The sequence below is a fragment of the Sciurus carolinensis genome, chromosome 9 (assembly GCF_902686445.1).
Source record: "Sciurus carolinensis chromosome 9, mSciCar1.2, whole genome shotgun sequence".
Classification (NCBI taxonomy): Eukaryota; Metazoa; Chordata; class Mammalia; order Rodentia; family Sciuridae; genus Sciurus; species Sciurus carolinensis.
Window position 1 is genome coordinate 141,290,569 of NC_062221.1, and position 25,914 is coordinate 141,316,482.

A 25,914-nucleotide genomic window follows, 5' to 3' on the forward strand; every position below is an offset into this window, starting at 1 on the left:
GGCAACCAGTGCTGTATGGTATCTAGAAGGCAATGCTGCTGGACTGCTTTAAAAACACAGACAATGGTGTAACATTTGTTCTTTGTTTGAGTGGCCTGCAGTGAGTTAGAAAGGAAATCCCCACACAGTAGGCTACCTTTGCCTGCTCATTTTTATCTGGTTAACAGATCTATTCCTTTGGTCTGTTCCTTGTTTTCTTGCGTTAATAATGCAGGGGTTGAAAAACTGAGTTTGTGCATTACCGGGAAGGACTTCTTTCACCAAGTACTTTTCTCTTTAATTTTTAAAATATGTCATACAGTTCTTAGTTTCCAAAATGACCGTCTAAAATTGTCTTCATGTCAACAAGCATTTGTTGTGATTCTAAATACTTGTGGAATGTAAATCTTCTCATGTCTGAGTTCTGTTCATCTGTGGAAACCCAGCCTAGATGCTCTGTTTTGAGCCTTCCCTGTCCATTTCGATGTGAGTACTTTCTTAGAACGCCCATTGCACTTGTCTGCCCTTTTGGAGTTCTCCTCGTTTCTGTGTTTTCGTCTCAACACATGCGTTGATTCAGTGATTGTGGAGTACCTCTGGTGCGAGGCCATGTTCAGTTCCAAAGGCCAGTTTTGACTCTGGTTTCTTGATGGACCTTCAGGCCCCATACAGTGTGTGTTAAAGCAGTGCACTTTAGTGACAGCAAAGGGAGGACGCAGAGGAGTGAAGGATAGAGGAGTCGCCTTTGACCCTGGCCTTTCCTGTTGTCACCTCTGGTGTCTACTCCCTGTGTTCCCCCTCCAAGTGTGATCTGCCCATGTTCCCAAACCATGGATCACAGACCTCAGGGTTCCTGAGACCCTGCCTGGGGACATGTGAGGAAAAGCTTCTTTCATAATAATGCAGAGACGGCAGTTCTGTTCCTCCGTTGTTGATGTGTGCTGATGGTCCCAAGCCCATGCTGGGGAAAGCTGCTGTGCTAAGCAGGAGTTGAGGCCGGGGGCCCCAACAGTACTAACCACCACTGCCCTGCTCGCAGTCAAACTGCCACTTTCACATAACCCTGCGATGATAAAGCAATAAAGATGAATTTTCAAAAGTCTCTACCTGCAAATGTTGTCTTTTCAGCAGTCTGTGTTAAGGGAACGGTGTGGGTATGCTTCTGCAGAACACCTGCCTGCCAGGAGCTGCAGCTGTGTATTGGGACCTGAAGCTGGTATGTGTACAGCTGCTCTTGTGAAATGCTGTTTGCACTTGGATGAGTGGATGGCAGACAAACTAGTTACTTAGTCTTGCACATTTGGTAGATAGTGTCTGGAAAAGTAATGAGGGGAAATAACTGACATTATGACCAATAATTGTGCTCTATAAGCAAAAATTTAAAATTCAAAAATTGTCTACTATTTTGAGGTATTCCTAGTACTCAAAGACTTTTTTACATATTTTTTTAGATGTTGATAGACCTTTATTTTATTCATTTATTTATATGTGGTGCTGAGAATTGAACCTAGTTCTTCACATTTGCCAGGCAAGCACCCGACCACTGAGCCACAACCCCAGCCCTAAAAGACTTTTTTGGGTGATACCATTGGCAATGTTAACCAATGCTTAGGTTTTTGATATTGTGTGGTAAAGTGTTTCAACATTTGGAAGATCTGCACGATTCTGTGAACCCTATTCTCCAAATGTTTGTCACACCACATTACAAAATCACATACAGATCTGTTCAAAGGCATACGACAGGTTTAATGTCACAGTGTGAAAAGTTCATGGGTGGGCTTTAGAGTCTGCACTGCAGCTATTCTTCAAGAAATGTAGTGGGGCCGGATGGTGCAGTGGTGCATGCCTGTAATACCAGCAGCTGGGGAGGCTGAAGCAGGAGGATTGCAAGTTCCCAGCCAGTTTCATCAAAAGCGAGGTGCTAAACAACTCACTGAGACCCTGTCTTTAAATAAAATACAAAATAGGACTGGGGATGTGGCTCAGTGGTTGAGTGCCCCTGAGTTCAATCCCCAGTATCCGCCCCCCTACCCCACCCTGCCAAACAAAGGAAAAAATGTAGTGGGGCTGGTTTGGGTACTGCTTCAGAGATCCCAGCTACAGCACCGAAGAGGCTGCCTGCCCCTTCCCTTTTCAACTGATCAGTGACGGGTGCTGTGCCCACGTTTCCACAGAACTGTGCTCTGCAGCAGCTTGAGTGCCAGCACAGGCGTGTCCAGCTGTCTTCAGGAGGCCAAGCCCTAAAGACCGAAAGCTGTGAATAATGCCTCTCTCTTTGGAAGTTTCTATAAATCTGTTTTTTTATTAACAGTAATATTTATATTAACATAGTGGGTTCATTTAAAAAGTTTAAGTGAACTAAATATCTTAAAAATTCCTGTTTAAATTTTAATCTGGTGAACATTGATAGCCATGTAAACAAAAGCTTGGTTTTTAAGAATGTGAAGGGACCCTGAGTCCAGAGCATTGTTGGAGAGCTGCTAGCTATGCAACTTTTATTAGATGTGATCATGGATTTGTGTTGTTACCTGATACATGTAAGATTTCTGTCTGTATGTATAAGAACAATCAAGTGTTTCAGGTCTTTGAATTTATAAAGATTATATGCATTGGCTAACTGATTATGATTCAGGAATATTCCTTTCAGCATTTTTTTCTTTTCATGATTACTCATCTGAGTGAAATGTCTCTTTACAGAATTTTGACTTACAAGTTTCTTAAAGAATTTCAGTGCCAGCCAGGTGCAGTGGGGGGCATGCCAGTCATCCCAGATAGTGGAAAGCCAAGGCAGGAGGATGGCAAGATTGAGGCCAGCCTGGGCAACTTAGCCAGACCCTGTCTCAAATTAAAATTTTAAAAAGGCCAGGAAATGTAGCTCAGTAGTAGAGCACTTGCTTAGAACATATGAAGCCCTGGGTTCAGTCACCAATATGGGAAAAAAAAAAAAAAATTTAGTAGCAGGTCAAATAGTACATGATTCTGCTTGTATGAGGAGTCCAAAATAGTCACATTCATAGAAGCAGAGAGGTAAGTGTGGTGGTGGCCCAGAGCTGGGCAGGAAGAATCTGGGAGGTGCAGGTCACAGCAAGATAAGTAACTCCTGGAGATCTACAGTACTGCATGGATATATAGTTAACAGTACATATCCATCTGTTAAGAAAGTAGATTCTGTGTTCAGTGTTCTTATCTCAAAACAGAAAGGGAGGGAGCAGACTTGTGGAGGAGATTGTCATGTTTATGGCATTATTTATGGTGATAGTGTAATGGCTTTTCATTGTTGTGACTAAAAGACCCCACAAGAACAACTTAGAGGAAGGAAGGATTATTTTGACTCCAGATTTTAGAGATTTGGTCCATGGTCAGCTGGCCCCAAGACAGACACATCATGGCTGAAGGGAGTAGCAGAGGAAAATTGTCAGCTGGCAGCAACCAGGAAAAGGGATGTGGGGAAGGGCCCAGGCCAGTTGCTGTCCCCAAGGCCACATCCCTCCAGCCATGACCCACCTGCCTGCAGTTTTCACCACTTCCCGGTAAATACCAATCATTAATCCACTGAGTGGATGAACCCTAGTCCACACTGCTGGTGCAGTCAGAGCCATCCTGAGCCACCATTGCCAGCCTTAGCCCACCTCTGAGCTTCCTGTGATGTGGACGTGCCCTCAGCATGCCCAGTTTTGGGGAGACAGTCCAGATCTAACTGTAAGTGTCATGGATGCATATTTTCCTTCAAACTTTTCAAGAGGTGAACATCAAGCCAGGTGTGGTGGTGCATGCCTGTAACCCTAGTGGCTGGGGAGCAGGTAGGAGGATTGAGAATTCAAAGCCCGCCTCAGCAACTTAGCAAGGCCCTAAGCAACTCAGTGACACCCTGTCTCTAAAGAAAATACAAATAAGGACTGGGGATGTGGCTCAGTGGTTAAGTGCCCCTGGGTTCGAGCCCAAGTACCAAAAGAACAAACAAACAAAAGAAAGACCCCAAAACACCAAAAACCAAAACCTGGGCTGAGGCTGTGGCTCAGTGGTAGCATGCTCACCTAGCATGTGTAAGGCCCTGGGTTCGATCCTCAGCACCACATATAAATAAAAAAATAAAGGTATTGTGTCCACCTACAACTAAAACATAATATTAAAAACAAAACAAAACAAAACAAAAACCCAAACATTACATACAAATTTTTGTCAGTCAAGCCTCAATTTAAAATAGGACTTTCAATACCATAATTTAAGTTTTTTTAAAAAATGTTTTTAGTTGTTAATGAACTTTTATTTCATTTATTTATTTTTATGTGGTACTGAGAATCAAACCCAGTGCCTCACACGTGCTAGACAAGCATTCTACCGCTTTTTTCTTTTTTGCAGTGTTGGGCGTGGAACCCAGGGTCTCATACATGCTAAGCGAGTGCTCTACAACTGAGGTTCACTCCCAACCTGATCTGTTCATTTTTACATCCTTAGCACCTGGCACATTTTAGGCATTCTTAAGAGGGTTCACTGAATTCGTTAAGGAGTGAAAACTTCATGAGGTGGGGTTCTGTTTCTAAGCAAGATGCTCTGGAATTGGTTGGATACTTCTTTTTTTATAACCATTTTTCAATCAGTAAGGCTGCTCAGGGAATGCAGTGAACCAGACTGGTGTTTGTTGTGCTGACCCCCAGGAAGAAGGTAGGAGGAGGTGAGTGTGTTGCCTGTGTCCTCTTGCTGGAGGCCAGGCCCAGCTGGAGGATCCTGCTGGAACTGGGCCCAAGGACATGGTCTGCTGCCACCCTCTGGGTCCATACATCCACAGACTGGCCCCTGGGAGTCCTGCTATGACATAGGGTCTGGCTGAAACTCTCTTAGAGCTGCCCACAGCTTCTTGTTCAACCTGCCTGCCTCCTTCTCCCTTGGCCAGGGCCACCAGCTCCTCGTGCTTACCCTTCTAGGAGTGTTCCACAGAAACCTGGGTATCTAACTCTTGATGGCACCTGTGTCGTCAAGGTCACCAGCCACTGCTTGGGGTCCCTGGGAGCCTTGGGTCAGAGGGCTGGTTCATCTGGCAGTGTTGGCCATAAGTGTGTCTCCTCTGGTCACCTGTTGTTTGGAGTGTACCAGGGGCTCGGTTGCTGGTGCATGTGTATTGCGTTGGACTGTTTACTCCTCTTAATTCTATGGCCTGTGTTTGACTCCAATATAGTTGTCCATTGTGATGCCTCTGGAGAGCAGGACTGGGCCTGCCTTGTTCTCCCTGAGCCCAGGCTCCAAACTGAGCACTCTTAGAGGCTCTGCTGCAGAGCAAGGCACATTTTGTCCCGTCCATTTGCTTCCTCTTCACAAGGGTGGGAGACAAGGGCCTGCAGGTGTTGACTGTAGCCTGGTTTTCAGAGAAGACCTGGGCAGACAGCTTGAGTGACAGGAGGAGCATCCCTAGCAGATGACAAGGTGGGCCAAGGCAGGGGTGCGATGTTACACCAGAGACTGGCTTGGGCTGGAGGTCTTTGGTGTTTGTTTTTGTTTTTGATTCATTATACACAAATGGGGTACAACTCTCATTTCTCTGAAGTAGAATCACACTGTACACACATGCACATAGGGTAATGATGTTTGTCTCATTGTATTATCTTTCCTCCCACCCCTGATTTTCCTCTGCAAAATCCATCCTTCCTCCATTCTTGCCTTACCTGCTCCCCCACCCCCCATTATGTATTATTATCCACTTGTCAGAGTCTGTTTTCTATTTTAAGTATGATGAGAACGTGTGGGAACCTTTCCTACTTGGAACATGCATGTCTGTAGAACCTTGCTATTCGCCGTGTCTAGAATGGGTTGGTGGGAGAGAGAAATACAGCCAGAAAAGCTAGCGAGGAGACAGAGACTACGGCATGGTAGCCTGAGTCTAGGGCAGTAGTCACAGGAAAGGTAAGCTGCAGCTAGATCCTTAGTGGCTTCCATGGTAGGACTCTAGGACTTTTCCCCCGTCTGAATGCTTAGGGTGGCAGCAGGCAGAAACCAGGAACTGAATTTTGGGTTTTTAGCTTGAGATACTGCATGCATAATGGTGAGATGGGGAGAGTCTAGTGGTATGAGGGCCAGTGGAGGAAGGATGTAAGGGAGCCCTGGCTATCTGCATGTGGCCTTATGGCGCTGTAGACCTGTGGCCCTGTGGATCTGTGGCTCTGTGGCACTGGATCCAAGGACCTTTGGTGCTTTGGCCCTGTGGACCTGTGGATCTGTGGACCTGTGATGCTCTGGTCCTGTGGAGCTGTGGAGCTGTGGAGCTGTGGCTCCATGGCCCCCTTGGACTGTGCTGCTGTGGCCCCGTGGAGCTGTGGCCCCGTGGCCCCCATGGACTGTGCTGCTGTGGCCCCGTGGAGCTGTGGCCCCGTGGCCCCCATGGACTGTGCTGCTGTGGCCCCGTGGAGTTGTGGCCCCGTGGCCCCCATGGACTGTGCTGCTGTGGCCCCGTGGAGCTGTGGCCCCGTGCAGTGTGAGGCACATGGCCGCACTCCAGGTGGTGCGTCATGTTCTTGGTTGGCTACAGGTGTGTGCTCAGTGATCAGCGCAGCTCCCTGGACAGGAGCCTCTGCTCCCCACATGATGTTCTGAGGGGAGAGATGATGGTGTGCCTAGACCACACACAAGTGCTGTTCAGAGAGTAAGGAGGCAGGAGGAGTGGGAGCAGGTGTCTGTCTTCACTTGCAGGCCTGAGGACCTTAAGGAGAATGGTCTTGAACGGCCAGCACTTTCAGGCCAGGTGCGTGGGCTGGGAGGAGGGAACATGCTGTCTCCAGGGCACCCTTCTTTGAGAAAGCCCTGAGTCCTCTCTGGGCGTCCATGGGTCAGGGTGGTGCTCCAGGGCAGCCCTGTGTCCATCAAGTTCCTGTCTGTTTTGATCTCAGTTCTATGAAGTGAGGTGGACATGCATCCTTGACTTAAAGGCTTGAGAAGAGTCATGGGTCTGGGGAGGGAAGAACCTGGCCTGGTGCAGTGCCTCCTGGAGACAGGAGCTTGGACTCCTGAACCCAGGTCCCCCCTCACTGAGCAACCAGCATGGACTGCTGCTGTGACCTTCCAGTCACTGTCAGGCCAAGTGTCCAAACAGAGATGGAACTAAGGAGCTATAAGTTCATTTTTGAAAACATGTATCTATCTGGTGTGGTGTATGCATATTTACTTAATGGAAAGGTGAGTTCACTTGGAGTGTTTTGTTACTCTACCAGGGCATAACCAAAGAAGGGGTGGAAATAAAGAAGGATTAGGCTAGTGGGAGATCTTTGTTCTGCCTGTTTATCTTTCGTTTTTAATTTTTTTGATTTTTAAAGATGATTGTTGTGAGCAGCATGAGGTGAAGAGAAAAGCAGGGGACTGGCGGTGCTCCCCGTCCCACACATCGCCAGCCTCCACTGTCTGTCGTGGAGCGTGCCTCTGGGTCTGAGCCATGAACCTGTGGTTTAAGGTGTATACCCTGGAACTGGCTAACATTTCCAGTGTCGAACTTGTCTATTAAAAAGACTGGGAAATTACATCCTGCTTGGCAAAGACAACTGTTAAGTCAATAAATACACAACAGTTAAAAACAATTGTTACCTCTATTGTTTATCAAGAGATAATTGCTTAGAAAGACATCTGCAGGGCGACCCTTTCTTTTCACATGGGGTACGAATGACCTCTCTTCTTAGGGTGTTCTGGTTCTTGAACTCAGAGGTTGGGGAGCAGTGCTCTTGGGCTTGTATTAATTGGCTCTAAGGAAGAAATAGAAGGCCTCTTTCTTCTTCAGGCCATGTTAACTCTTCATGCCTTGAGAGAGCCTGAAACTCAAAGAACACCCTTGTTCGTCTGTCAAAGCCTTAATCCCATGAGTCTGCCTATGATGGGGCGTGTAGGAGGTGATACAGGTTAAATGGGTTGGGGGGCCTGATCCAGTAGGACTGGCATCCTCAGGAGAAGAGGAAGACATACCAGGAAGCGTGTGCCCAGAGGAGAGGCTGCGTGAGCAGGCTGTTATCAGCAAGCTGAGGAGAGGTCCCTCATCGGTAACACGCAGGCCTTGGTTCTTTGCTGTGCCACCTGAGTGGCCCAGAGCACTCTGTGTGTCATCCTGTGCAGCAGACCAGAGTGCAAGAGGGTCCCTCCAATTTCATGAACTGCATGCAGGGCCTGTCACCCAGAGTGACCCTCACTTTGTGGGCAGGGTCCACTGGGAGTGTTGTGGGAATGTGAGAACTCAAACTTTATTTTACCCCTGTGGACCCAGAGAAAATCAGACTCCAAATTTTGGGCCCCCATCCCCAGTTTCTCATAACGTTTATAGGCTGTCTGTTGCCATAAATTTCTAGTCTACCCAATAGGTCCAGCGTGGGGTTTCTAGTGGAAGCATGTTTACAGAAGCAGAGAGAAATAAGGGGAAGAACTGACTTTTCTGCAGGCCTTCATTAAATCTCAATCAACAAGGTTGTTTACAGTTCAAAGGGGAGTAGTTAGATTCCTAGAGGGAGTTACTGACAATCCAAAAGGTGGGAGCCAGTGGTTGATTAGGTTTCCTGAAGAAGGGCTGACAGAAGCGAGGGGGAACACCCTTTCCCCAGGCACTAGCTTTTCACAGAAGTTTCTTATAGTTTATTTATATCCAGGCCTGGTTTTTGCATCTATCACAAGAGGAAGGCTGGGCAGGGAGGACTAGGCTGGAGGAAGCAGGGTGATTCCCGACTGTCCCAGGTCAGGTGACTGCTGCAGGTGGGAAGGAAGCAGCCAACTTGGGGCAGCCTGGGTGCATACTCTATAAGGAATTTGGACTGGCCTCTCTGGAGCCTGGACCAGCCTCTGAGCACACTCAGGTGTCTCCTGGGTATCTGATGCCGACTGGGTGTGGTGACTGTGTGAATGAGACAGGAGGAAGGACTGGCCCCTTTTAGCTCTGGGATGCTGTGTGGAACATTGGGCAGTGACAGAATGCTCTCTGTTGTATGAATGATGGCCACTAGCCACGTGTGGCTGTGGAACACTTGAAATATGGCCAGCGGTGTTGGAGAACCCTTTGTTCAGTTTAATTTACTCGTAACTAATTAAAATGTAAATGCCCACCGTGGTTAGTGGCTGCCATGTTGGACAGCACGACAGTGTGGGCTCTGCTGGAAGGCACTGAGTGGAAAGTGCTGCTATGGAGTCCCTCACCTGCTAGTTTCTGCCCCAGCTCTTGCCACTGGCTGGGGGGATACAGCGCTCACTTCCAGAATTCATCGGTGTTGCAAACAGGCGGCCAGTCGGCTGTGTCCATAAAGAATCACCAGGGCAGCTATTCTAAACAGGTCTTCCTTATATGATGGAGCCAGCAGTCCCTTTTTTTATTAAGGTATTAAGCAGTGATTAAAATATTCCTGTGTTGCTGGGGGTGGTCACACAGCCTGTAATCCTAGCTTTTTGAGAGGCAGAGGCAGGAGGATTGCAAGTTCAGTAAAACCTGGGCAACTTAGTGAGACCCTGGTTCAAAAATAATAATAATGATAGTAATTCTGTGTAACTGAGACCAGAAATGATACCTGTGTGAGAAACTGGTGTTGAAGATCAGGATCTGATCCAGTACCCCCCTTGTCAAAAATTGAACACCTGAGAAACATCAGGCAAGAACAAAAAGTTCTTTTTAAAAGCTAGGAGAGAGAGGGAGAGAGGGAGGGAAGGACTTCTTTGTTTTTGTTTTTGTTTTTTTGCGGTGCTGGGGATCGAACCCAGGGCCTGTGCTTGTAAGGCAAGCACTTTACCAACTGAGCTATCTCCCCAGCCCGGGAAGGACTTCTTTGTAGAGGAGAGGGTCCAGAGCTGGTGCCTGAGCTGCCCCTTTTATCCTTTCTTCTCATGCCCCCTCTTCCTCTTTTCTTGCCTAAGTGGCTGAACCTCTCCACTTCTGCCCAGAAAGGCAGGAAGGGAGCCGCCCAGGAAGAGCATGAACAACTCCTTGTTGGGAGGAACAGTTTCCTGCAGGCAGGTAATCTTTGGCAACAGATGAGGAGGAAGGGGAAGTGTCCTGAAGGTATTAGCATTTTATTTCTTTTCGAACCAGCCCCCATCTTCCTGATCTTACGTGGTTATCTATCTGTGCTAGCTGCCTGTCCTCTCTTCTTATTTTATAACCTCTGATTCTGCTTCTGTCCTTGATTTACAAAGATTATTTTGGTAGCATCTGGAAGGTAGATTGAAGGATCTGGAACAGGGACAGAAGATTTGGTTTAAAGAACATGTTGCAACTGGACAATGCTGAGCCAGGGGGGTGGACTGGTGTTCAGAAGTGGAGCCAGCAGGGTTTGTGTGCCTGGAGTTTCTGAGTGAGTGATTGGGACGTGGGTCTGCTGCCTCCAGATAGATAGCACCAGGAGGATGTGCCACATCTCTGAGATGCAGAGGTGTCTTGGAAGCTGGCTAGAGGGAGAACGTGGAAGTCATCAGAATGCAAGCAGAGATTGAAGTGGAATTGCTGCCCAGTGGGGAGAACTGAAATCATGCTAGGAGGGCTCAGGACCCCTCAGGAAGCCACACCCACTTGGAGCAGGATGGAGCCTTGTTCCTGTGCAGTGAGGCAGGAGAGGGCTTTGGGAGAAGAAGGAGGCATTTGTGGAGCTTGAGCTTCCTGGTCAATATGATACCACTGGTTATTGGTGACAAGTTCTGCTTCCTCAAATGTTGAAGTTTGAACATTAGAGAAGAAGCATGCCGAGGCAAGCTTTGAAAGCAGGTTTTATTTAAAGGTAGTAACACAGACTTCTCCCTGAGGGAGAAGGGGACCATAGCTGGTATTCTGGTATCCCAAGAAGTGAGAACGCCCTACCCCTTTTATAGATTAGTTTCCTTTGTTCTCTTGCATTCTTCTCCCCTATCTTGTTTATTTCTCCTGATCCTGCATAGTGACTGGGAGATGTCAGTGGAATGGCCAGGGGGTGAGCAGGTGAGCTGGAAGGGCCAAGGTGGAGTGCTAGGCAGGAAGAGAGCGGCAGCCCAGGGGGTGTTGACTGGTAGCTCTCTGTCTCTTCAGGAGTTGCTTCATTAATAACCTTTTTGTGAGGGGTAGTATCGAAGGACTCTGGAGTCCTGTAAATTCCAGTCTCCAAGGGGTGGTTTCCAACTTTGCGGACTCAAATTGGCCTCCATTTTCTCAATTGAACCCAATCACCTATTCTACACTAACTGCCTGTCTTTAATTCTGGCTTCAATTTCTGTGACCAGCCATCAGGTAAAGGTGACTATCCTCCAAATCTCATTGAACAGTTGAAGAGATGTTAAAATCTGAAAATAAACTGACAGCAGCCTTGACTCTGGGAGTCAGAATGGCAGGCCCGTGCTTGAGCATCTCTGGCCAGCAGATAGATAGATGCAGGGGTGCAGGGCCTCATTGGACCCAGGTAGTCAGCCCCGGGGTTGAGGTTTGTGGGGAGCCCTGGCCTGCGGACAGACACCCCTTGGAAGGTGCCACCAGGCACACAGGGCAGGGTGCTCACTGGGCAGCTCACTGGAAGGAAGTTCACTGGAAGGAAGCTGTGCAGCTAACAGGTTGGGAAAATGTCTCAGTGGGTGCTGTGAGTTCTTCCAGTGTCAGAATGTTCTCTCTCTCTCTCTCTCTCTCTCTCTCTCTGTGTGTGTGTGTGTGTGTGTGTGTGTGTGTGTGTGTGTGTGTGTGTGAGGGAGAGAGAGAGAGAGAGAGAAAGAGAGATTTGGTTTTTGGTTGCCCATTGCAGTGTTTGCAATGATGGCCCCAAAGGTAGCAGGTCCTCATCCCTGGAAAGTGGAATCAATGCTAACTTATTTCTAGAAGGGATTTTTATAGATTGTGATGAAGGATCTTTCTTGAACCAGGCAGGATTTCCTGATAGATCCTTTGTATTGTCAGTGTGCATAGAAGGAGGCAGAAGGTCCTGTGAGTGTGCAGGTAGGTGGACTGGCAAGCCCAGCAGCCCCTTCTGGGGCAGAGTGGCCCAGGGTGGTTCTGTCCTGGAGCATTGAATAAACATAGGTCTGCTAGCCCCCAATTTGCACTATGGGGATCTAATTTGGACTTCTGATCTCTAGAACTGTGAGAGAATAGATTTCTTTTGTGATAAGCTCTGGAGTGAGTGGTAAGTGAGTGGTAAAGTGTTAAGGTAACAATAGGGGAGTGACCCCAGTCACCTGGCCTGCACAGTAGGAGGAGGAAGCATCTCTTTTATTGTTCTGCTTCCTGAATTACTGTCTTTGCCTTTTGTGAGGCTGGTGCTGTGGGCCTCCTATTTAAGAACTTCCCTGCCTCAGGGCAGGGAGAGCATTTCCTGTGTGCTGCTTTAGAGTCCTGTTGTTCTGTCATCTGGGTGTAACCCACCTGGAGCTGAATTCTGTGAATGGAGTGAGAAAAGTCTTCATTTCTGTCCCTTTGCCTGTCCAGGACCAGGGTTTAAGGAGCTGTGGTCTCCCCTCTGCTGAGGACAGGCTCTGCCCCCACCTCCCCATCTCCTCAGCTACCATGTCAGCGGTAGCTTATCAGTCCATCTCATAAGTAGATGAGGAAGTCTGTCCTTTTATTTTGTCTTTCAAACTTGAGGTACCTAACCTTCAGAATAGCTTGTCAGTTTTCATGTATAAAACCCATAAGACCTTTGGTTGGGATTACTGACTGATGATCCTTTGTAGAGAAATCACATCTTTGCACTTTTGAGTTTTCAGATTCATGAAAGTGTCCTATCTGTGCATTTCCTTAGGTCTTCCTCAGTTTGTCTCAGTAATGTTTTCGGTTTGGGGGTGGTAGTCTTATTCTTCAGTTTGAGATACAATATTTTTCAGTTCTAGGATTTATGTGTTTTTGATTTTTAATTTCTTGAACATGATGATCGTGGAGATTTTCAAGTACCATTGTGTGCATCTTTCGGTTATCCTTTTTCATGGTATTTAGCCAACAGAATCCATGTGGCATTAACCAAGAGCCTCAAACATTTTTGGTACATATGGGTCAAGGGAAGGTGGAAAGAGGAGAGCTCTGTGGAGGTCTGGTGTGGGCTGCTGTCCTCACTAGTCTGAACCTGAGCAGCTGCTCGCCTGTGCCACAGGCCTGGCTTTCCCTAGCCTCAGCCTCCTCTTCTGTAGGACAGCATGTTCATGTACTTAAAGCCTATCGTCAAGGTAAATTCAAAAATTCATCTAAAGGAAATACTTGGGTAGGCACTCAGTAAATGGCAGCAGCCCCTGTCTTCTGACTAGCCTCACTGCTTGTTTGTTCTGGGAAGGGGTGGAGAAATGCTTAAAAAACACTAAAAATCTGAAGACAGTAGTAGTGGAGGTGGTACATAGTTGTACTGAAAGCCGGTAGTAAAATTGTTTCTGTTCTAAAGAAAGTCTTCAGACAAACATTGAAGAACCACTGTCAGCACTTCTAGTTTTGTGTAGGAACCAAAGAGCAGCTTAGATCAAGAATATTCCTATGGGCTGGGGCGTAACTCAGCATGGAGCATGCGCCTCACAAGTATGAGGCCCTGGGTTTGATCCCTGGCATCACAGACAGACAAACAAGAACCCTGGGTTTCCTTGAAGTCCCGTTTCCTCCTTCACTCCTGGTGGCTCAAGGTGCTCTCAGGTGTTCAGTGTGATGATTTGTTGGAGCAGCAATCCTTTTTCCTAGGTCCTTACCCAGGCACACTTGTTGGCCTAGGGGGGCTTGTGTCCTGTGGGCCCCTTTCTCTGATTCTTCTGAAACTTGAACATGCACGGAAATCATATGAGGAGCTTGGTGAATGCCGTAGGGGATGCTGTCTGTTTGGGGTATGGCCTGAGTCGGCATTTTTGACCAGCTCCCAAGAGATGCTGCTCATGATTTTTAAAAAGTCAAATATTGTTTACTTAATAAAATTTGTCCTTCCTGGCCTATGGTTCTGAGTTTTTGACAAATGCACACAGTTGTGTAACTACTACCACAGTCAGGCCATAAGACGATTCCACCACCCAGATGTCCTGTCCCCTCTGATGAAGTCTTTCCTCCCTCTGAGCATTGACTGCTGTCTGCCCCAGTCCTGTGGTTTGGCCTTCCAGGGCTGTGTGCATGGAGTAACTGGTATGCAGCCTTTGAGTTTGGTACCCTTCCCTCAGCAGCTCACATGAGGCCTGTCCATATGACTGTGCATGCCAGGAGTGTTGGTTCTGTGACTGAGTGATCCACCTGTGGACCAAGCCACCCACCCACTTGGAATATGCTAGTGTTGTATCCAGTTTTTCAATTATATGTTAATTTTTAGTAATTTTTTTTAAGGTTTAGAAGGAATGTAATTCTCTTTTCTCTTGATGTTTTAGGTGACATCACTCAAAAAGGGTATGAGAAGAAAAGGGCCAAGCTCCTGGCACGCTATGTTCCACTCATCCAAGGTAAGGTCCCCACCTACAGGGGTTTCATGGCATTATGCTGCTTCACTAAGCTTGTCTTCAAAATTGGATATAGATCATAAACATTGGAATGTGCTTCATATTTTATAAAGGACTGGAAAGATAATGTGTCTGACATTAGATAATGAGATTCAGAGGCTCAGAATGTGATTGGCAGCCCTGGCTTGGTCAGATCTCCTTCCAGGTAGGACTTGCTATTTCCACGGTTGGGGATGACCAGGCACAGTTCCTCACTTGGGCTGGGCAGATGCCATAAAGCCATCTTTCCTTGCTACATTGACTTATAGATATGGCACAGTTGTGATTTCAAGAGTTTTCTTTTTTGTGGCTAATTCTAAAATTCATATCCATGTGTAGGTCAAGTGTTCTAAAATATACTCCAAAAAGGATGGCAGAGGAGGATTTGCCTGCCAGATGTGGACAACTGTTGTACAGTTGCTGTCACTGAGACGGGGGCTTGCAGGCAAGGACTTTCCAGGTGCTGGTGCTCACGCTGTGGGTCAGGCCTGTGGGAGAAATGGCATCCCAGCTGGGTGCCTGCCCAACTCCCTGCCCTTGTGTGAAACATGACACTGGACACACAGGTCAGTTGCAGGCATGTGAGGCCCCAGTGCGAGATTCAGTCACTGTGCAGCCTTTGGAAGACCTTAGAGGAAAGTCATTGATGGATGGGCTTCTCAAGTCACCAAGTGTCCCACAGCAGCAACTAGAAGGGAGAAGGTGGTTCAATTGGACTGTGTTCAAGTCAGCAGTGTCACCATTGAGAGATGGTGAAGACTGCAGAGTGAGAGATGGTCATGGCAGATGACTGCAAGGGTTGGTGCAAAGCTGCATGGGGAAATGCACTGTCCAGTGGGACTGAGCCCTGGGACACTGTCCAACTGCAAGCTAAAGCACCTGAGAGACAACCTCCTACTCAGTGAGGTTGGGCAAAGACCTGAGTGGGTGTTTCACAGGAGCAAACCCCAAGAGCACCTGAGGAACCAGAGGAAGCACAAACCACCCTGTGACCACGCTGTAAGGATCTAGCTGGACTGTGGTGGGATTGCGGGGCTCGTAGCTCCCTCCAGTGCGAGTTTCCCAGAGGAGCTCTGTGCCCTCCAGGACACTGCCCTCCACCATCCTGACTCAGCCTGTGGAAACAGGGAAGACCCACAGGGCGACTTGGTGAGAGAAGCCCCTGCGGAGGAACATCGCCAGCCTAAGTCTGGAAAACAGGCCAGGCTGAGCTACTGAGGGACGCTTGCTAACTGGTAAAGGAAGGAGAGGTGAGGCTTCCCAGGCACCAACCAGCCCTGTCCTCCAGGAAGCAGGATGTGTGGTTCCCCGACCTGTGTGGCGTTGCTTAGGCTGCAGGCATGCTGTGTCCTGCCTATTTGGAAAAGTATATTTTATAATGAATCAACAAAAAGAGCACTGAGAAGACTTTTTACATGCTGATATTTATTCATACAAAAAACCCCAAACCAAGTCAAATTGGAATTGAAGGAAACTTAAAACATCTTAAAGCCCATTTGCCAAAACTGAGCAGATACAAACTGAGTGATGCGTGACTGGCCACTCCCATCCTGGAGGGTGAAGGCAAGCCCACAGAGCCAACTCCCTCTGTGCTGCTTTGGTGGCCACAACGATGGAGCAGAAGGCTGCTGTCCCTTTGTTCTTAGGTGCTTATTTTATAACTTGGAAACCCAGGTGACTACTTATTATTAGAGTTTTTGGTTTCATAGATACAAAGAAGGGAAACATGCAAGAATCAATGGCTTTTCTTTAACAGTATTTCTCTTTTGAAGTATGAAAATGATCTCATTCCCAACAAAATAAATTGTCAAATGCTTATTAATAGATTTACAAAAAAGACATAGAACTTATGTTAGAAAATCATAAAATCTAGGACTGGACTGGGGTTGTGACTCAGTGGTAGAGTGCTTGCCTAGCATGTGTGAGGCCCTGGGTTTGATCCTCAGCACCACATAAAAAAAGTATCGTGTCCACCTACAACTAAAACAAAAGTATTTTTAAAAAAAACTTATAAAAACAAAATCTAGGACTGAGGTTGTAATTCAGTGGTAGAGTGCTTACCTAGCACATTTGAGGCACTAGGTTCCATCCTCAGTACCGCATAAAAAAATAAATAAAATAAAGGTATTGCGTCCATTTACAACTAAAAAAATTTTTTTAAAAATCATAAGATCTATTTGGAAGAAATAACCAAGACCCTAACATAGTAAGAAACGTGACAGATTCCTAGTGGAAAAACTTAGTATTATAAAACTGGCAGTTTCCAAATCAATGTGTGCTCTTCTTAAAGTTGGAATTGGAAGCAATAACGTGTAGAAGGAGAAGAGTTCTGAGAGTAGCCAGTACATTTTTGAAACAAAGTAGTGAAGAAGGCCTGGTCTTGGAGATATGGACCCTCCTAGTGACCTCAGTGGGGACAGTGACCTTGTTGCAGGAGAGGCCTTCAGTGTGTGCATGGGCACCAGGGAAGGTCACTCAGTAGCTGGCCTGCCCTGGAGAATACCATGAGCGAGCGGATTTCAGAAGGATCAAAGCTCTGGACATTCTTAACTATGAGAGCTGGAAAAGTCAGAAGCATGTGCAAGTAGCTTCGAGTAGGGCAGTCTTTGTAGGCAAGTCTGGTGGCCTGGAGAGCAGAGAGGAGAGGTCTGGGGTGACAGCCAGGCTGCCAGGCCAGGGGGGTCCACCTTTCTATTGCAGGACGCATCAGCCAAATAAAGGGAATGGAGATTCAAAGCAGAGAAAATGCAGGCAATGAACACGATGTCTTGTCCATCTTGTGAGTGGACATGGACATGCAAATTGAAGGGAGCCTTCTCTCTCTCATCAGATGGGCAAATGTCTACTTCTTGCGACACCTGGTGCTGTCAAAGATGTGGGGAAATGCACTTTCAGACCTTGCTGTGGAGGCACAAGAGCTGCTGTAAAGATTCTTCTTGATGGCTGTGAAAATTAAAAATATGTCTTCTCTTTGACCCTTTAGTTTCAGAGTGGGTTTTGTTTGTATGTTTATTGAGTAAACAAGTCTGTCTTGGAGGCTGGAGGTGCCTGTGTTTGGGAATGTAAGCACCAGGGTGTGCACTGTGTCTGCACTCTGCCCCTTCGTAGTCCCAGGGCCCGTTCTGGTCCACTCCAGCGTGGCCCTGCCTTGCTCCATGCTGCTGCTGTATGCATGTGCACACATACATGCATGCATGCATGTGCTCAGGCTCTGAGGAGCTTGACTTGATTCCTGGAGCTGATTTTCCTATTTTCCGATGCCACATGGCCAGCCACCCCGGTCATAGCTGGTGTTTGAACAGCCCCTCTGCAGGCTCTGCTCTGCCTCAGCCTGCTCAGAGAGAGCTCACCCCAACTGCATGGCCAGAGTGAGAACTTGGGTTCTGGCCTGTGTCCTGGGAGCCTCCCCTCAAGGCTGTTGGGCCCACAGACTCCTGCATGGTTCCTCAGCATGTGGCTCCCTGTGTGGACTTCAGGAGTCCTGGGGAGCCAGGTAGGGCTCTGTTGCTTTCCACAACCAGTCTTGGAAGTCACATGACATCACTTCTGCCACTCTGCTTGTCACAGTGACTGCTGACAGGTTTGAGTCAGGGAGGGACTCTGCCTCTTTGTCAAAGTGTGGTCAGGAGCCATGGGGGTTGGGATGCTTCTGGTCAGTTAATGAGCCATTTTGAAATAGACCTGAAGTTGAACACATTGTTTTTGTTGAATCCCAACTAAAGGTCTCGCTGTGCACTATTCACAAGTGTCAGCAGATCAGGACTCCAAAGTAGCACAGAGATGGAGGGCAATCCCTGCACCTGTGCCCTGCTCTGCCACTTACTGCCCGTGGAGGCTGCAGTCAGGGCTGGTGAGGCTTGTGCAGAGCAGGCAGCCCTGTGGCCACCCTTCTGCAGAACCTGACTTTGGGAGTAGCAGGCTGGAAGCACTGCGTGGTGGCAGGCTGGGCCATGCGCGGGCCTCTCGGCCCGGGCACCTCACCCAGCAATACTGCTCCGCTGTTTTTCCTCCTCTGATCTACCTTCTCTGATGGCAGCTAAGACTGCTGAGCCCCTGATGGTGGGTGACTGTTTCTCACCAAGGATTTGCTGACATAGTGGACGGTACTGAGAAAAAGGGACACAGGCCCTTGCACATTCAGGAGAGTCGCGTGCAACGATGGGCGTTGCAGGGGCACTCTGTAGGTAAACTGCTGCCTGAGAGACTGGCACTGCACCCATCTGACCTGAGCTGCTGGTGCCGTGCCGTCCAGGTGCCCGCGAGTTGTCAGCATCACCCTTGCAGATGGAGAATGAGAGGTGGGGCTGGGACTGGTGGTGTGGGGAGAGGTAGCGTGGATGTCCTAGTAAGCACAGTAGCACACCCTGATCCCAGGTCAGCAGCTCTTCTTGGTCAAGTGCCTCACCAGGTCTGGCACAGCGTGTGTGGCCATGAGTGAGAAATACTTGCTGTTTCAAGTGGCATTTTTTTCATAACTGGAAAAGCAGATTGTTTATACAAGGTATTCCCAAAAATTTTGTTTTAGGGCTAGATCAATGTCTGCAAGCAGAGAATAGAGTCTCTGGGCCCTCAGTGACCACCGCTACACCCCAGCCACAGAGGTCTCGGCCCCTCGCCTCCAGGGATGAGCGCTTCCGGTCAGGTAGGTCACAACCAGGAAGCTGTTGGGCAGGCTGGTCACCACACTATGACCACCCAGGCTTTTGGTTAGTGTTCTTTGCCACCATGTCTGTCAAAGTTGTATTCCACTTTCATGCTTAGTTAGCTCTTGTGAATTGAGCTGCCATAAACATTGATGTGGCGTGTCACTGTAATGTGGTGATTTTAAGTCCTTTGGATATAAACTGAGGAGTGAGACAGCTGAGTCAAGTGGTGGTTCTGTTCCCAGTTTTCTGAGGAATCTCTGTTCTGTTTGCCATAGTGGCTGCACCAATCTGCAGTCCCACCAGCAACGTATGAGTGTGCCTTTTTCCCACATCCTCACCAGTGTTTGTTGTTACTTGTATTCTTGATTGTTGCCATTCTGACTGAGGTGAGGTGAAATCTTGGTGTGGTTTTAATTTGCATTTCTCTAATTGCTAGAAATGTTGAACATGTTTTCATGTTTGTTGACCATTGGTGTTTCTTCTGTGAAATGTCTGCTCAGTTCCTTTGCCCATTTATTGATTGGGTTATTTGTTTGCTTTGGTGTTGAGTTTGAGTTCTTTCTATATCCTGGAGATTAATGCTCTATCTGAGGTGCAGTTGGTAAAGATTTTTTCCCATTCTCTAGGCTCTCTCTTTACACTCTTGATTGTTTCCTTTAGTGTGAAGAAGCTTTTTAGTTTGATACCATGCCATTTATTGATTCTTGATTTTACTTCTTGCATTTTAGGAGTCTTGTTAATGAATTTGGTTCCTAAGCCAACATGATGGAGAGTTGGGCCTACATTTCTCCTAGTCTAATGCTAATGCTAGATCCTTGATACACTTAGAGTTGATTTTTGTGCAGGTTAGGAGATAGGGGTCTAATTTCCAGTTTTCCCAGCACCATTTGTCGAAGATGCTGTCTTTTTTTCCAATGTATGTTTTTGGCACCTTTGTCTAGTATAACTGTATTTCTCTGAATTTGTTTCTGTATCTTCCGTTGCATTGGTCTTCATTCCTGCTTTGGTGCCGATACCATGCTGGTTTTGTTACTGTGGCTCTGTAGTATAATTTAAGGTCTGGTATAGTGATGTGCCTCCTGCTCACTTTTCTCACTGAGGATTGCTTTGATTATTCTGGGCCTCTTATTTTTCCAAAAGAATTTCATGACTGCCTTTTATATTTCTCTGAAGAACATCTTTGGAACCTTAATAGGAATTGCAGTAAGTCTGTGTAACACTTTTGCTAGTATGGCCATTTTGACAATATTAATTCAGCCTATCCAAGAACATGGAAGATCTTTCCATCTCCTAAGGTCTTCTTCAGGTTCTTTCTTTAGTGTTCTGTAGTTTTCATTGTAGAGGTCTTTCACCTTTTTTGTTAGATTGATTCCCAAGTATTTTATTTTCCTTGAGGCTATTGTGAATGGAATAGTTTTCCTGATTTGTCTTTTCAGCTGATTTGTCATTGGTGTTTGGAATGCAGTTGATTTATGGATATTAATTTTATATCCTCTCAGAAGTTTTATACTTTTGGGTTTTAATCTTAAGTCCAATTGATTGGCAGAGCCAGGGATTGAACCCAAGGGCACTCTACCCCTGAGCTACTCTCTAGCCCCTTTTGTGTTTAATTTTGAGACAGAGTCTTGGGCCCAGATTGACCTTGAACTTTGATCTCCTGCCTCACCTTTCCTAGTGACTGGGATTACAGTCATATGCCACAGTGCCCAGTTTATGTTCCATTATTTAGTTAGCTTCAGTATAAGTGCAGGGTGTGGATCAAAGTTCATTTATTTTCCTGCACTTTTAAGGTCTTTCTCCTTATCACTTTGCTGTGGATCCCCAGTCGGTGCCTGAAACTGTAGGGCGTGTGCTGAGCCCTGTAGATACCATGTTTTTCTATTCTTTCTTTTCTCTCTCTCTCTTTTTTTTTTTTTTTTTTTTGTGGTGCTGGGGATTGAACCCAGGACCTTGTACATGTGAGGCAAGCACTCTATCAACTGAGCTATATCCTTAGCCCTGTACCATGTTTTCCTACACACATTTAATGTTTGTTTTATCTTTTTTTTTTTTTTTTTTTTTTTTTTCTGGTACTGAGGATTGAACCCTGGGCACTTTACCACTGAGCCCTGTCCCCAGCCTTTTTATTTGAGACGGGATCTCATTAAGTTGCTCAGGACCTTGCTGTGTTGCTGAGGCTGGCCTTGGACTTGTGATCCCGCCTCAGCCTCCCAGTGATTGGGATGACAACTGTGCTTCACCTCGCCCAGCTGACACCTGCCCGTTCATTACCATACACCATGGCCATGACTTTTAAACGAGTTTGAGATATGATAGCTAACGGTCTTTTCTTTCTTTCCAATGCATGCCAGATTTTTTCAGTTTATTTGCCAGTTTTCCAAAACAGTGTGTTGGGTACTGGAAGGTTGATTCTTATCATATATCTTACAACCCCAGGACATGATTCTTCTTCTTTCCCTGTTAAGTACTTCTACCTTTTCACTTAAAAGAAACACTTTATGGCTTCTCTTTAGCATATTGAAATTGCCAGTATCATTACCCTTGTACTTTGGGGCCATTAGTAAATAAAATAAGAGTTGCTTATACCCCAGCACTGTAATACCATAGCAGTCCATGTGTTAACTGAGGCAACCACTAAGTAACCTATGGTGGGTAGCATATACAGCATGGATACACTGGACAAGGGGTGTTTCATGTCCTGGGTAAGCTGGAACACAGTGCGGTGAGATTTCATCATGCTGTGTTGAGCAGCATGAGTTGTTTATTTCTGGGATTTTCAACTTAATATTTTGAGACCACAGTTGACTGTGGAAAGTGAAACCACAGATAGGGGGTACTGCTGTCTGTATTTCCAAAAGATAATGAACAGTAATTCCTTAATATCACATATTCCTACTGGGTTCATGTAGCTTTTTTAAGACAAGTTTGTTTGGACCCAGGACCCAGGTGAGATGTGCATGTGGCAGCTGGTTGACAAGTTTCTGATCTTCCCTAGTCTTCAGCCTGGCAGCCTGGTAGTGTCTGTCTGGTAGCTCCTGTGTGCCGCCTAGTATTTCCTTAACTCCTGGGCATGGGAGAGCGGGGCTGGACTGTGCTCTGTGCACGCCGCAGGCCTGTGCTCCTCAATCCTGTGGTGTGTGGAGTCCGTCTTGCTTTTCATTATGAAGCAGAAGCCAGAGCTGTACGTGTTCCCTGGCTCTGTTTCCCAGGGCTGCAGAATGGTGAAAGGCGTTCTGATGATCCTCATTCAGAGGCCAGAATTTGTCTCTAACAAGAACTTCCCCTCATTTGCTGGTTGGTACAGGGAAGTGGAAGGTACATACTAGATTCTTCCTCTTTATTTGCCAGCTTTCAAGACAGTGGGCTGGGTACTGGCATTCTCCTGTGGCTGCCAGTTAATTTTGTTTCCTCTTTTCCTCTCCCTTCTTCATCTTTCCTGAGTACACTTCTGTGATGTGTCAGCCTTGCTGATACTGTCTGCCTGTCCTGGGTTCTGGACACTCTTGGGATTGGCCTCACGTGGTCTGAGTTCTGGCCCATGTCCGTTAGAGTGAGGCTCTGGGCTCCTCCCCTGCCCTGGAGCCGACTATTTCTCAGTGACCTTATAGTGAGGCGAGGTTTCAAGGCCACAGTCCAGGGCAACCATGCTGAGGGCGGTCGCGCTGGTAGACATTTTCTGTGCACAAGGTAAGACATTCTTTCTTCTGTTTTGTTTCGTGGTGCTGGGGATTGAACCTGGGGTGCTCTACCTCTGAGCTGCACCCCCAGCCCTTTCATTTTTATTTTGAGGCAGGGTTTCGCTAGTTGCCAGGCTGGCCTTGAGCTCGCGGCTCTCCTGCCTCAGCTCCCGAGTCTTTGCACTGACAGGCCTGTTCCTGTCTGGCAGGACAGAACTTTGCAAACTGCCGTCCCCGTTTCTCTGTGCTCTGGTCTGCACTTGTGTGTGCTCAGGAGGTGGGCTGCCACGTGATTCTGCTTTGCGAGTCCCTTCAATCTAGAAGACACCCGTGTGATAGCACTCATACCACCAGGGTGCCAAGAGTTTGAAGTTCTCTAAGCAGTTCTCTGTGTTTGCAGTGGGTGTTCCTAGAGGAGCAGGCCGGAGAGTCTCGCTGTTGGTGGCACCTCACAGTCTCGTTAAGGCTCATCCCTTTTACTAGATTTTCAAATTCGGGGATTTTTCCTTGGTTGTTTTAATTTATAACTATGAAAATATTTCCGTGGTTCCTATTTAGATAAAGCGCAGGATGTATAGACAAGCCAGAGACTTGTCCCCTTTGCGACCCATGAGGACAGAAACTCCATCTTGTTTTGTAAAAGCATTTCTGCTGCTGCTGTCTCTGCAGACATCCACAAAGAAGCCGTGCAAGCAGCCCTGGCCAAGTACAAGGAGAGGAAGATGCCGATGCCCTCAAAGAGACGTTCCGTCCTGGCACACTCCTCCATGGACGCCCACACCCCTCCAGGTATTGCCAGGCAGTGTTGGGAATGGTACTAGGCCTGGCCCATGGGCCTGAGGGCTTGGTGTTTGATCCCATGAGCTGGGATGCCCCTCTGCTGTGGAGCACAGATTCGGGGGACTTAGAGCGTGAGAGTGCTTAGTGTGTGTGTGCGTGCATCCCTCGCCTGAGTGTCTATGCAGCACACGGCACAGTTCTCACATGGGGCACGCTGTGCTCTGCGACACTGTGTGTGGATTTTAAAGTTTTCTTTTTTTAACTCAGGTACTGTTAATGTTTTGGGGTAAAGAGAAGAACCCTAAATGAGCATTGAGCGGAATGCAAAAGCTTCTGAATCAAGATCTTTAAGATCATTCTCATCTTGTCACCTACTATTTGGTACATTGTTACCAGGACCTCAGTGGGACAGTAGAGGACTGTTTTGAGAGTTCTGGGTGACGTGTTGTCATTTTCTTGCTGTTTCCATGAGAATTGAAAAGTTGTAGATGGGTTTGTCTGGCTTCCTACTAAACCCAGACTGAAGTCTGAGGGTCTGGTAGCTTCACATTCACAAGCTTCCATGGCTGCCCTTGTGTTTCATAGGAACAAGGTGCTGACACTCATGTTTGGTTTGATGCATCTGGAATCAGAGTCACAGGACGAGTCAGCGGTTCACTGTGATTCTTCTTTGCTTAACGTTTATTGTTGGAAAGCATCTTAGGAATGGCTGTCAGTTTATTTCCAGTGGCCAGAGCCGTGGACACTGTGCCGTTGCCAAAGACTCTTTTGATAACTGTGAACCCGTGAGTGTGGTTGTGCTGAACTGACAGAACCTCTGTCCACAGTTAACTCACTGTCCGAGCTCTTTCTGGAGCCACTTCACATGATATGCCTATAAGGACACCCGTGTTCAGGGCGCAGCCCCCAGGCCACCAGTGCTGTGACTGTGCCGGCTGGGTCCGCCTGCCAGGGGCGTGGCTGTGTGGGTGGGTGGTGGTGATGGGGTCAGGCAAAGAGGCCCACTTCAATCCTGTGGGTGGTGGAGGCCAGGGCCTCTAGGAGTGTGGCTCCTGCGTGACCTGGGGAGGGGCCTGGGTGTGCTGGCGCCCCCCACCCTGCATCATGCCTGTCGTGGTTGTTCTCACGCAGACACATCGTCCGCCTCAGAAGATGAGGGCTCTGTGCAGCCACCCGGGCGACTCAGCTCCACTCCGTTCCAGAGCCACCCCGGCTTCGAGCCCTGGCTCGACCGGGTCATTCAGGGCTCGTCCACCTCATCTTCCGCATCCTCCACCTCATCTCACCCGGGAGGCAGACCCACCGCCGCGCTCTCAGGCCTCGCAGCCCACGCCCACATAGGTCAGTAATCAGCTGCCATGGCTGCAGCAGGGCAGGGTGGGCGCCCCCAGGATGGAGGCGCTCCCCTAGCCTTGCAGGTGCAGGGCAGTGGGGCTGTGGCGCCTCCTGCAGGCAGCCGGGCTCGCACGGCAAATGTGCTCAGTGCCTGTCTGCCTGGAATGCCAGTGTTGAGCTTTCAGTGATCGCACTTGACAGGAGCGGGATAATTCTTGGCCAGTTTATCTTCCAGACCAGCCTTGTAGCTTGTTGAATAGTAGGCCTGGTGGCTCAGTGTTTCCCCATGGAGACCTTCCCTTTCTTGTCCGGAAGATGCCCTTTGTCACCAGAGTAGTTCTGTGCTCTGTGATCTGGCAGCCCCGTTCTCATGGTATCTGGGCGTCCTCCACCCCACCCTGCTCCCTGTCCCCTGCCTTCTGTGGTTGCCACAGCCCACTTGTGCTGGCTACCTTTCTCTTGTCCTGTGTGAGCAGCTGAGGTCCTGAGACAGGGGTCCTGGGCTGCAGTTGTGATGGCCTTTCTTCCTTCAGGTGTCCCTCAACCTGAAATCGAGGTGCCAGTCAAAGCTAACCATAGATATGCACGGATCTCTTCCAAATCACTCACTTCAGATCACACTCAGGAAGGAAAAAGTGCGACCTTGCATCATTTGAAATGCTCTGTGAACAAAGATGGCAGCTCGCCTAGTGGCATGTGGCTGGCACGTGCCCCCGACACTCAGCAGGCGGTGTTGCTGAGACTCCTGGTGATCGCATTTCTAGAGGAAGAAAGGCAGAAAGGTGGTCATAACTTCTTGACATCACTTGACTGCTCAGTGCGGAGCCCGGCTGACCTGTTTTCTTAATCCTCTTCATTTTCTTTGCTTTTCTCCTGAAACCGAAGTGGGAGCACCTCTGGTGCACCCGTGACAGGTGGGCTGGCAGTGGGGACCGTGGGCCACCTAGGCAGCTCTGGGGCTGCGTGTTGAGATGCTCTCACCTGCAGGCTTGGTCGGTGGCTGCACCAGGGGAGAGCGGGTTCTCATTGCCCCTCCATGGGGCCTGTTGGAGTTGTTCTTTTATTTCCTCTTGGTCTGCGTGTACCTGCTGAATAGGGCCACGCTGCTGTGATGTAAGTCA

The 25,914-nt window shown here is 47.9% G+C and overlaps 1 protein-coding gene across 14 annotated transcripts in view; it reads left to right on the forward strand.

The window, feature by feature from the left end:
* Nucleotides 1-25,914, forward strand: part of Dip2a (disco interacting protein 2 homolog A) — an 83,352-nt gene that overhangs the window by 3,267 nt on the left and 54,171 nt on the right. For 7 of the 14 annotated variants that reach the window (XM_047563659.1, XM_047563662.1, XM_047563661.1 and 4 more), the window contains exons 2-5: nucleotides 14,248-14,319; nucleotides 18,881-18,997; nucleotides 23,348-23,467; nucleotides 24,590-24,799. In XM_047563659.1, the coding sequence (XP_047419615.1) occupies nucleotides 14,248-14,319; nucleotides 18,881-18,997; nucleotides 23,348-23,467; nucleotides 24,590-24,799 (519 nt within the window). Of the gene's footprint in view, nucleotides 1-14,247; nucleotides 14,320-18,880; nucleotides 18,998-22,633; nucleotides 22,689-23,347; nucleotides 23,468-24,589; nucleotides 24,800-25,914 lie in introns of those variants that run through there. The other 7 variants (XM_047563666.1, XM_047563667.1, XM_047563673.1 and 4 more) reach the window with 4 other exon arrangements.